Here is a 12,682-nt window from a genome sequence, read left to right on the forward strand (position 1 = left end):
CTTCATTTATTATTTTCTATATTTATTTTTAAGTGTATTTTTATTCTAACTTTTATGCATCTTTCTTTGCAGAAACTTTTGGCCATAAAACAAAAATACTAAACAATCATAATACAACTGTTCACTACAGATTGACAACTATCAGTATAGATCGTTATAGACACGCATGATTCTAATAAAATAAGCTCAAAGATTTGTGCATACTTTATATATACCAGCGGCATAAACTATGACCTTTATTGTTCTGGTTCAATAACACAAGAGAGTGATTCAATTAGACCAAAATTTTGCAGTGTTACAATGACAGCATATATTTTTTCCAATAATCATGTTGATGAATGTGACAAAATAGAATAGAAATAGAAATAAAATGTATAGTCCTTTATAGAAAGACAGTCCCTTTTGTGATCAAGGCATTTGCATCCATTCAAATATGACTCATTACAACATTAATTCTGAAAGCCATTCAATCTGCATTCAGAGTAAAACATAAGAGTACAGATATAAAGAAACGTAACTTAAAGATTATTCCTTGAAGGCAGTTCAATAATGGACCCATGTTAAGTGCCAGTCTTGTTGCATGTCCAGCAAGCACAATCAGTTGGTCTCAGTGTGAAATCCCACAGCATAGAAGTGCTCAGCTCCAGATTTGCTCAGGGTGGTCCTGTAGAATGGCATCTATCTTCCAGTGGCCCCGTTTAGAGCACTCTGTGCAGCAGCAGAGCCCAGGACGCCACTCAGAGCACCAGGCTGACCAGATGACCCATATACTGGACTGCCATCTCCCTTCAGAATACCTGTGCATTTCCAATTGTCCATGTAGTTTGCTGGTGAAAAGACAAGTCAAATTACAATAAAATTAAAACAGTTAGTCACCATGAAATGAAAAATTCTTATTTGTTATGCAATATTGCAGTAATTATAAATGATTTATCTGTGCACACATCTTTTTTCTTTTTTAATTCATGCGTCCCTGTAATCTTCAATCAAATTAAAGGGTTAGTTCACCCAAAAATTAAAATAATGTCATTTATTACTCACCCTCATGCCGTTCCACACCCATAAGACCTTCGTTAATCTTCGGAACGCAAATTGAGATATTTTTGTTGAAATCCGATGGCTCAGTGAGGCCTACATTGGGAGCAATGACATTTCCTCTCTCAAGATCCATAAAGGTAACTAAAAACATATTTTAATCAGTTCATGCGAGTACAGTGGTTCAATATTAAAAAGCGACGAGAATATTTTTGGTGCGCCAAAAAAAAAAAAAAAAAAAATTATTTAGTGATGGCCGAATTTCAAAACACTGCTTCAGGAAGCGTCGGAGCATAATGAATCAGTGTGTCGAATCTGCAGTTCAATCCCAAAGTCACGTGATTTCAGCAGTTTGACACGCAATCCGAATCATGATTCGATATGCTGATTCATAACGCTCCGAAGCTTAGCAGTGTTTTGAAGTCGGCCATCACTAAAGTTATTTTGTTTTTTTTGGCGCACCAAAAATATTCTCGTCGCTTTATAATATTAATATTGAACCACTGTACTCACATGAACTGATTTAAATATGTTTTTAGTACCTTTATGGATCTTGATATAGGAAATGTCATTGCTCCCTATGGAGGCCTCACTGAGCCATCCGATTTCAACAAAAATATCTTAATTTGTGTTCCGAAGATCAACGAAGGTCTTACTGGTGTAAAACGGCACGAAGGGTGAGTAATTAATAACAGAATTTTCATTTTTGGGTGAACTAACCCTTTTAACTTCCCCTCCCTCTTGCAGCGATATCTCGTCTGATGACGTTTACTTGCACGAGGGCGGGACAACCTGCCTGTCACTCTCATGAGATCACAGCAATAGAAAACCACAACCATCCAATCAATTCCTGATGGACAAAATCAAGTATAATCTTCCCTATATTTTTTCTTGTTCGAGAAGCCAGTTCACTCAGATATTCGTCACAATTGAGAAGAAAAGACTATCGCAACTTGTTTTATGCTGACTTTAATATCACTCTAGTAGTTGCATATATGATCATTGCCATTACAAATTCTTGCAAACATTTACCTTTCCAGAGTCTCACACAGCCATCGTCACCAGAGGAGGCCAGAATTGTACTAGTGATGTTCCAGCTGACGCGCCACACCTGAGAGTTATGACTGTCAAACTGGGCCAGCACCTGCACTTCGAATTTAGTGGGCGCTGATGAGGAGCTGTCCTTTCTGTTAGTCAAAAAGAGGCATGCAAATTCTGATAAATCTATTGGCATCCTATTAGAATATTTTATAACCAAACAACTCTGAATGATAAACTTTGAAAAAAGGGAAAAAAGAAAAAGAACCCTGACATCAGGACTGCAATGCTTAAAAAAAATTAAAATAAAATGCCTAAAGTCGCCTTTCCATTATCTCAAAAAAAAAAAAAAAAAAAAAAAAAAAAAAAAAAAAGACGAAAGTCATTCATTTTCAATGAAGACTAGTACAAGAGCTGCGTGGAGTTCTGACCATATGCATATGTGGAAATTTCGGTGAGGCCGGGACAACCTGTCACTCACATGACATCACAGCAACAGCAAACTACAAAGATCCCTATAAAGCATATGGTTTCCCTTTCAGATATATTGGGAGCCATTTGTTTAGTTTGGATTTATATATCAAACTAATATATATATCCAAAATACATTCAGTTTATTCATTCAACTAATTTATTTTACAATGGTGAAAAAGCTGAGGGTAACAGATGTACATGGCTTAAACAATATATATTTCCCATTCTACTGTATTACTCATTTGTCATCATTTCTCTCACCGAAGTGGAACCAGTTTGAAGATGCGAACATCTTTGGTGGCAATAGCAAGTACGTGGAAAGACCGGCCCAGATTTGGAGCAAATGCAATATCATGTACCGCATCTGTAACCGTCATCAGTGTCTCCGCTTTGGCATATTTCCTACAACAATAAAAAGAAAGAAAAAGTTGATACACCCCAGCTCCAAAAGTATAAAAATCTTTATTTCATGTTCTCACAAATAGGTGACATTGAGCAGTTTGGTTTTTCATCAGACAATACTCTACAAAATAAGAATAAATACTTAAAATACTTACTGTAGGATGTGTATGTATATTGTGCACTGTACACAAAAGGCCTATTTCTCTCAAACATTGCCTTAAGCTGGCCACAATAAAAGGCTACTCTAAAATGTGCAGTTTTACTGTATTGGGGGGGTCCGGGGGGGGGGGGCATCCAAAAACCAGTCAGTATCTGGTGTGACCACCATTTGCCTCACGCAGTGCAACACATCTCCTTTGCATAGAGTTGATCAGGTTGTTGATTGTGGCACACCCGTGCAATAATCAAGCTGTCTAATCAGCATCTTGATATGCCACACCTGTGAGGTGGATGGATTATCTCGGCAAAGGAGAAGTGCTCACTAACACAGATTTGTGAACAATATTTGAGAGAAATAGGCCTTTTGTGTACATAGAAAATGTCTTAGATCTTTGAGTTCAGCTCATGAAAAATGGGGCAAAAACAAAAGTGTTGCGTTTATAATTTTGTTCAGTATATATATATATATATATATATATATATATATATATATATATATATATATATATATATATATATATATATATATATATATATATATATATATATATATATATATATATATATATATATATATATATATATATATATATATATATATATATATATATATATATATAATTTGTTCATTATATATATATATATATATATATATATATATATATATATATATATATATATATATATAATATATGATACAAATATATATATATAGATTTAAAGATTTAAAAATGTATAGTTAGCATTGAGAAAAAAAAAAAAAAAAAAAAGTGTTGGGTTTGTTTTCCCACCATTCTAAATCCAACAGCTAAATCGAACTTGTCTTCAAAACGTCTGAAATGTTGCTGTTCCTCGGTTTTTGTTGGATACATGTGACCTAGCATATAAAAGGATAAAGTGATTTAAAGACAAACCTTGTCACTTCATTATACTCGTAAATCTGAACCTTGCCGCCATACGTCACATTGCTGTCATCACTGCCCACTGCAATCATAGGAGCGTGAGCTCGAGAACTGTGAAGACAAAAGAAAAAATATTTTGTTAAGTAATTAAGTATGTGCATTTATTGATTCAATCTGCCAGGACAATACAGACTCAAGTGGCAAGAAGATGTCTTGAAAGCCAAAAGAAATGTTCTCTAACATCTATTACGTTTCATGTTACTGTTGACAAGCATGTAAAACATCTGTGCTATTTGCAGTCACAGATCAAATGAGGAGACAGAGGTTTCACCCTTTTGTAAAAGTATTTTTTTATCTAAATTATCTGAGACTTACAGATGCAGGATACATTAAAGAGGGGGTGTAATGCCGTTTCATGCATTCTGAAATATTTACACTGTTAAAGAGTTGCATTCTCATGCTAAAGACGGCCAAAGTTTCAAAACACGAGTTGGACGTATGACAGAGTATTTCTGTGCCAAATAATGGCTACTGTGAATTGTTTTGTCGACATTCTTCAAAATATCTTTGTTTGTGTTCAGCAGAAGAAAAAAATTCATACAGGTTTGGAACAACTTGAGGGTGAGTAAATGATGACAGAATTTTCATTTTGGGGTGAACTATCCCCTACATCTATAAATAGGACCCTATGATTTTGATGATGCAGAAAACATGGACAGAATCCAGTCATAAAAATATAATTTACTCACAGAAGTTCTCAGAATTTGAGAATTTGCAATTTGAGAAAAATATTATGGCCCTAATTTGTTTGTTAAACTTATAATAAACTGTTTTTAAATTAATAAGACATACTTTTTGATTACTAACATTTAATTAACCATTAAATCAGAGTCCAGAAAAATGGGATTTGTGAAAAAATAAAACTTCATGTAATCCACAACAGTGTACTGTAGGTGTACATCATGCATATGTGTATTCACATACAACTATGTTTATCTATCATTTGTGCGTTCTCACCTGGAAGGGTTCCACGAGATGCAGGAGCAGGAGAGTTTGGACGAGATCTCGTGCTGCAGGGACCATTGGCTGAGGTTCATCACGTCAGGGGCCTCGTAGATTCGCACCACGCCGTCTGCAGAACATGTGGTCAGCATCAATCCCATGTGCTTCGGGGCAAACTTCACATCGGTCACAGATGTCCGACTGTCCACAAGTGTGGTTCTCTTTATCTGATGTGAGTACAGGAGAGACATAATCACTGACCATTTCAGAGTCCTAAAGTTATATTCAGGCTATGTTCAAAACAGAATAACTGATTCTGTGCAATACACCTTATTTTGCAACACGGAAGTAAACCATTTCCTGTGAATGTGCGAGACTTCTGATTCGTTAGGTATTATAGGTTAAAATAACTAGAACAAAATGCAGTAAATGGCAAAACTATTTGCACTACAAACCAATGTGCTTATGATTATGATAATAAATTAGAATAATATGATAAATACATATTATTGTACAACTAAAATAACTGACACCGGAAGCCTGCCACATTCAAGTTACAAATGGCTCTTTATTAAAAATAAGGTGGTGCTTATATTTGGCTGTATACTAAGCATTACAACATAAAAGTATGTGTCTTAAAGGGATAGTTCACTCAAATATGAAACTTCTGTCATCATTTACTCACCTTCATGTTGTTCCAAACCTCTATAAATGTCTTTGTTCTGCTGAACGCAAAGGAAGATATTTTGAAGAATGTTTGTAACCAAACAGTTGCGGGGCACCATTGTCTTCTATAGTATTTTTTCCTCCATATTATGGAAGTCAATGGGGCCCCATCAACTGTTTGGTTACAAACGTTCTTCAAAATATCTTCCTTTGCGTTCAGCAGATCAAAAACATTTATAGAGGTTTGGAACAGCTTAAAGGTGAGTAAATGATGACAGAATTTTCATATTTGGGTGAACTATCCCTTTAACTCCTGACAGTCCAATCAAATGAGTCGTCAAAGAGGAGACTAAAAAAAAATATATATATATAATGGCTTATATTACTCCCAATTAATTTATATTCTAGATACAGAAGAGTACAGATAGTATGCCATAAAAATGTTGCAACTCTTATTTAAAAAGTTAAAGCCTTCTTTTACAACTACATATTAACCCCAATCAAATACAACATACTCTATAAAACAACTTGGGAGAATCAACTGATTTAAAGGCAAATGCCCATACTAGATGGAAACTCATTTACCCAGTGGCTTTGCCCTCGTTGTTTGTCATTGGACTCTCCAACAATCTCCTCCCATACTATGGCAGTACGGTCAAAGGAGCAGGATGCCAACACCTGTCCAAACTCTGGATGGGCCCAGGTCACTCGCCAAACTGAGCCACTGTGAGTCTACAAAACAACAGCTTCTGTCAAATTACAGCCCAAAACTCTATGCAACCCTATAACAACCAATACTGTAAGTCTACAACAATTCATGACCTGAATATGAGAACGTGTGTTTAATAATGATTTGGGATGATCTTATGGCAGTGGTTCTCAACCTTTTTGACCCAAAGGCCCCCCCAGTGTCCAACACTATTTGATGGACACCCCTATTTTGAATATTTCAGTTGTAATTATGCCAAAGCTGCTTGTTTTCCTTAAAGGTGCCATCGAATTGAAAATTGAATTTACCTCGGCATAGTTGAATAACAAGAGTTCAGTACATGGAAATGACATACAGTGAGTTTCAAACTTCATTGTTTCCTCCTTCTTATATAAATCTCATTTGTTTAAAAGACCTCTGAAGAACAGGCGAATCTCAACATAACACCGACTGTTACGTAACAGTCGGGATCATTAATATGTATGACCCCAATATTTGCATATGCCAGCCCATGATCGAGGCATTACACAAGGGCAGCCAGTATTAACATCTGGATCCTTGCACAGCCGAATCATCAGACTAGGTAAGCAAGCAAGGACAATAGCGAAAAATGGCAGATGGAGCAATAATAACTGACATGATCCATGATATCATGATATTTTTAGTGATATTTGTAAGCTGTCTTTCTAAATGTTTCGTTAGCATGTTGCTAATGTACTGTTAAATGTGGTTAAAGTTACCATCATTTCTTACTGTATACACGGAGACAAGAGCCGTCGCTATTTTCATTATTAAACACTTGCAGTCTGTATAATTCATAAACATCTTCATTCTTTATAAGACTCTCCAGTGTAGCATTAGCCGTTAGCCACAGAGCAAACTCATTCAGAATCAAATGTAAACATTCAAATAAATACCATACTTACGCGATTAGACATGCTGCATGACGAACACTTTGTAAAGATCCATTTTGAGGGGTATATTAGCTGTGTGAACTTTGTTTATGCAGTGATAGACTCGAGAGCTTGGGAGGGGGCGGAGAGCGCTAGCAATTAAAGGGGCCGCAGCCCTGAATCGGCGCATTTCTAATTATGCCTCAAAATAGGCAGTTAAAAAAATGAATTAAAAAAAAATCTATGGGGTATTTTGAGCTGCAACTTCACAGACACATTCAGGGGACTTAGACTTATATTACATCTTGTAAAAAAAAAAAAAAAAAAAAAAAAAAAAAAAAAAAAAAAATATTCGATGGCACCTTTAACATTTTTATTATTAACAGAAACTGCAAGTGCTGATATATTACAGTCACCATTAAATCAAAATGGACAATTCTTATTTTATGGAATATTGCAGTAATTATTATAAATGCTTTATCCATGCACATTTTAAATTCATGTGCTCTTGTAATCTATAATCAAAATAATAGAGTGACATCTCTGCTTTGATGACGTTTACTGGCGTGAGGGAGGGACTGTCACTCACGAGATCACAGGAACTGCAAACCGTAAGCATCCAATCAATTCCTGAATCCTGATGTACAAAATGAAGTCCCCACCCCACATTTTGCCCATACTAGATGGACTCGGATATACATCACAAATCACAGTGGGGAAGAAAAGACTGTCGCAACTTCCGTTTCACACCATCTTTAAAGAGGACCCATTATACTTTTTTACGTTTTCGTTTTCTTACAACTTTCTTTAGTGTGTAATGTTGCTATTTGAGCATGAAAAAGGTCTGCAAAGTTATAAATCACAAAGTCAACTCCAAGGGAGTTACTTTTTATATCCGTAAGCACACTTTCGGAACTTGCTGAAATGCCTTGATTGTAGTTCAGACTTTTCTTCCGGAAACGTACACATCACAGTATTCCTCATTTAAATAATTCCCACCCAAAGCATAAGCAACTGGCTGAGTTGCATTAGTTGTGTGTTGAAACTCATGGTTATGGTAAAGGGCGTGATATTTCCAAAACAAGCCCGAAGAGATTGACCAATCACAATACACTGGTCCAGCCAACCAATCAGAGCACACTGTGCTTCACAGAGACCAGAACTAAACAGAACTGCATTTCCCAAAAGCATTTTGAGCTAAGTTGATCGTAGAGACCACTGCTGGCAACAATTCTAATGGTGCGTTCAAGTCCTCCTGGGAAGTTCGTATTTACGAGGTGGGAAGTCAGGAGTGTTTGCGATGGTAGGTGCATTTAAGTCACTTTCGTCTGAGTATGATGGCGGTGTGCCTTCTCTTAATTAATTACACAAAATAACACTTCTAGAAAAAGTAGAGGCAATAATGTGCATTGGTTGTATGTTGCTTTTTTATGTTTTTAAATAATTTATGATACCATTGTAAACTTTATCGTTACATATTATATTGTTATATTATGATGCTATCCTATTTTTTGCTGGGAATCAGCTTACTTCGTTGTAAATAGAAAAGCCTGACAAAGTCACTGCTAAATACCTGTAAGTATTGTGGTATTTCACCATGTTTCTCACTGACACGCCCCCAACTCGTACAGATCAGGGCTTAAAGAAAATCCTGAGCTTCCCACTCGTAATTACAACATTGTGGTGGCATTCATGTGCGTTCAGCTCGTAAATACGATCTTTCCGACATGACTTGCACACACCAATGTTAGATCCATAGGCTTAAGATGCTTTTTAATTTAGGAGTATTTTAATAATTTACTAATCGTTAAAATGAAAATTACTCCAAGCTTTACTCACCCTCAAGCCGTCCTAGGTGTATATGACTTTCTTCTTTCTAATGAACACAATCTGAGTCATTTTAATAAATATCCTGATGCGTCCAAGCTTTATAATGCCAGTGAACAGGACAAACGTTGCACCAGTTACGTTTTTTTTTTCAGAAGTTGAATACGGAAGGCATAGGACGTAGCTTAAGCGTTTTGAACTGCGAGAGTTTTACACTTCTTTCGCAAGTAGAATACGGAATGCGGTCTGGCGGAAGCTAGATATTTTACTTTAAAAATAGTTAAATATGAATATTTTTCTTAAACGCATCGTGGCTTAAAGAAAATCCCGAGCTTCCCACTCGTATTTACGACATTGTGGTGGCATTCACCTCAGAAGGCCTTTTTTAAACCCCCTGGAGCCGTGTGGAGTACGTTTATAATGGATGGATGCACTCTTGAGCTTCAAACTCATTGGTCCCATTCATTGCCATTAAAAAGCTTGGGCACATCAGGATATTTATTAACATAACTCTGTGCTCATCAGAAAGTAGACAGTCAAATACACCTAAGATAGCTTGAGGGCGAGTAAATCTTGGGGCAATTTTCATTTTAAAGTGAATTCTTTAACACTTTATCCTCTGCCCCCCTTTCTTAAGGCAAGACCTACTTTCCAGCTGGCCGTGCAGTTCCATTCTCCATTATCACCCTTGTCCCACACCTTGGAGAAAAAAGAAATATTAACACAAAACCCACTTCATGTCATATGCGTGTCTTATTTACATTGCATGCTTATTAACCACATCTGATACGTTGCAAACCAACTTTAGCAGGCCATGATGTGAGAAATTATTTACCTTAATGCTTTGGTCGCTGGAGCACGTTGCCATTCTCCGCCCGTGAAAATCATACGAAACATCGTGAATCAGATCTTTGTGATCGGCTGCAATGCTGCGCGCGACAAACATGCTTTTTATTATCCACTCGATCCTTCCTGGCACGCGGGAAGTAAACACGCATTTGTGCACTTCCCCACTTTTTCAAACGCAAGGTCGCAACCGGTCCAATCACGTTTGACATGGGAAGCATGCGTTCTAAGATCTTTATACAATAAGATGAGTTGATACATTTAAGAGGACGACGTGAAGATCAGCGCAAATCTGAGCATGCGCAGTAAGGCAGCCCTACAATTTAGTCAAACAGCGCCCACTATTGGACGTGCTCATAACCGTAAAAAAAAAAAAAAAAAAAAAAAAAAAAAAAAAAGGGAAACCATGAATGTTTTGACATTTGCATTTATTTAACAATAAAACAGTGCGTTAAGAACATGCGCATTTTAAATATTTTATTAGTAATCGTTCCTCTTTTTGGATAAAGAGAACTAGCTAGAAAAATAGTATCCAACCATGCTCTGGCACAAAGGCAGCCGTTTTAGATCATTCAAAACAGTAAATTGAACAATAACAGTACGTGAAGAATGTAAACATGAAAAGCCTTCAGTCCCTTATGACAATTAGATTTTGGAAGTTCAAAAAGACAAAGAAATCATCAAAACACACCCATCATCTGGGCAATGAGAAGTATGGTAAGAAAGAGAGGAGTGAGGGACAACTGAACTGCAAGGCCGGAGTTGCAGAAGTCTTCCTCACAACACGTGGTCTTCATGGAGTATAAGGTCTTGTTGGCAAGAAACTCTACAACTGTTGTCTTGTTGCATTCCTCCATGGGAAGACAACCCATCACCTTTATATCCAGGACAGAAGCTGAAAAACCAAAGAGAAAGTTAGCCAGAGTAACAGAGGGAGTCAAGAAGATACTCCAAAAACAACACTGGCATCTCACATTTACCTGCTTTACCAATTCCCACATAACACAACTCATCATCGCTGCAGTTTGTCTTAGTAGTGAAACACAGATTCCAGAATCCAAGATCACACCGAAAACACTCAAGTGTTTGTCCTGCAAGCAAAATAAATATATAAATGGTGTATTAGTTTCTTCTTAGTTATAATGGCACAAATAGGTTTGTAGTTTGCACATGTGGTAGCAAATTATGCTGTTAATATTTCCAAACGCTATAAAACAAATTCATATTGCACATACACAAGTACTAATGATTCTTTTTAAGATGTAGTATGGAAAGAGGTGTTGAAATCCATCTTTGGTTTGAACTTAAGCACATAGACCAAGCAAACTAGGCTGCTTCTAAAATGGAAATTGACTTACCCAAACAAAACAAAGACATCAAAATCACAGACGCAATACAAATTTGTCCTTTCATGTTTAAGTGAGTTTTAAAAGTAGAAAAACTCATAAAAGTGAATGCAACCCCTTGAGCTGGACACAGTCTTTACAAACAAGCACTATACCAAACAGACAACCAGTCTATCCAATCGTGTATGACTGGGGATTGTGCTGCATTATGCATGATAAGGTGTGAGGGGATAAAGGCTTTATCTTATTAGCCATTTATGAGAAGCAGCTGTTTAGCTCTTGGAGCACATGGAAAGAAACGATGTCCACGTTCACACCTTATTAATGACATTAAAGGGATAGTTCACCCAAAAAAATTAAAAAATTCTGTCATCATTTACTCACCCTCATGTTGTTCCAAACCTGTATAAATTTCTTTGTTCTGTTGAACACAAAGGAAGATATTTTGAAGAATGTGTTAAACTGAACTGTTTTGGGGCACCACTGACTTATACAGTATTTTTTCCTCTTATGGAAGTCAATGGTGCCCATGTGGCCTAGTTACAAACTTTCATCAAAATATCTTCCTTTATGCTCAACAGAACAAAGAAGTTTATACATGTTTGGAACTTGAGGGTGAGTAAATGATGACAGAATTTTCATTTTTGGGTGAACTTTCCCTTTAAAACCTGCAAGTGACTTCTGTGTGAGTTGCGTATCATCTAACTGGCAAACTTTGTGAATCGTAATTCCAGATAAACGTTTTGAATACTCAATTTCTCAATATAATTTAATACGTTCTATAAATGTTCTTTACAGGACCAAAATGATCACTATAATAAAAGAACGTATTTTCATTGATTTTTCCTGGAAGTAACGTTAGTGTATCATTTGTGAACGAATCGGCATCGCTAATTGAACAAATCTTTAAATCGAACAAATGTTCAAACGATTAAAGTGCTATTCCGAATTCAACTGATTAGGTCGTATTTTGAGTTTGAAAGAGGCACGGAGCAGTGAAATATAAATTGAAAAGTACAAAAGATATTATTAAACATTTTATTTAGTTTATATTTAGTCTATATATGAGGATGGTGGAAAGTAGGAGAGAAACTTTTTAGTAAAAATTTTAGTAAAATATCATGACGCTTAATTGCATGAGTAAAGACAATCTGAATTCGGAACCACATACTACTCTTGACGATTCACCTTATTCCGCCACGCCCATTTTTAATTCTCCGCTCTTCCGCATTTTGTCATCCGACTTCCGCTAAACTGACGCGGCACATCCGGTAGCTAGGTCAGTAGTTAAAATATTGTTTATAGCGACTTATAACTTTAGAGAAATGACAAAAACGTTAATGTAGTAAATTATTTAAATTGGGAGCACGGAGAAAACGTTAT

At 36.2% G+C, this 12,682-nt stretch overlaps 2 protein-coding genes across 2 annotated transcripts; both read right to left on the minus strand.

Moving 5' to 3' along the window:
• Nucleotides 1-201: 201 nt before the first annotated feature.
• On the minus strand, nt 202-10,194 carry LOC125243714 (nucleoporin SEH1). Its single transcript, XM_048153527.1, has 8 exons — nt 9,943-10,194; nt 9,756-9,806; nt 6,264-6,410; nt 5,028-5,239; nt 4,023-4,121; nt 2,809-2,949; nt 2,068-2,222; nt 202-827 (listed from the first exon to the last, which is right to left on the minus strand). The coding sequence occupies exons 1-8, from the start codon at nt 10,051-10,053 to the stop codon at nt 679-681; spliced, it is 1,065 nt and encodes a 354-aa protein (XP_048009484.1). The 5' UTR covers nt 10,054-10,194; the 3' UTR covers nt 202-678.
• Nucleotides 10,195-10,362: 168 nt separating this feature from the next.
• LOC125244148 (CD59 glycoprotein-like) lies at nt 10,363-11,545 on the minus strand. The gene is made up of 3 exons (XM_048154162.1): nt 11,312-11,545; nt 10,934-11,044; nt 10,363-10,848 (listed from the first exon to the last, which is right to left on the minus strand). Exons 1-3 carry the CDS (start codon nt 11,397-11,399, stop codon nt 10,634-10,636), a joined length of 414 nt encoding a protein of 137 aa, XP_048010119.1. The 5' UTR covers nt 11,400-11,545; the 3' UTR covers nt 10,363-10,633.
• Nucleotides 11,546-12,682: the final 1,137 nt, after the last annotated feature.

The sequence above is a fragment of the Megalobrama amblycephala genome, linkage group LG13, assembly GCF_018812025.1.
Source record: "Megalobrama amblycephala isolate DHTTF-2021 linkage group LG13, ASM1881202v1, whole genome shotgun sequence".
Lineage (NCBI taxonomy): Eukaryota > Metazoa > Chordata > Actinopteri > Cypriniformes > Xenocyprididae > Megalobrama > Megalobrama amblycephala.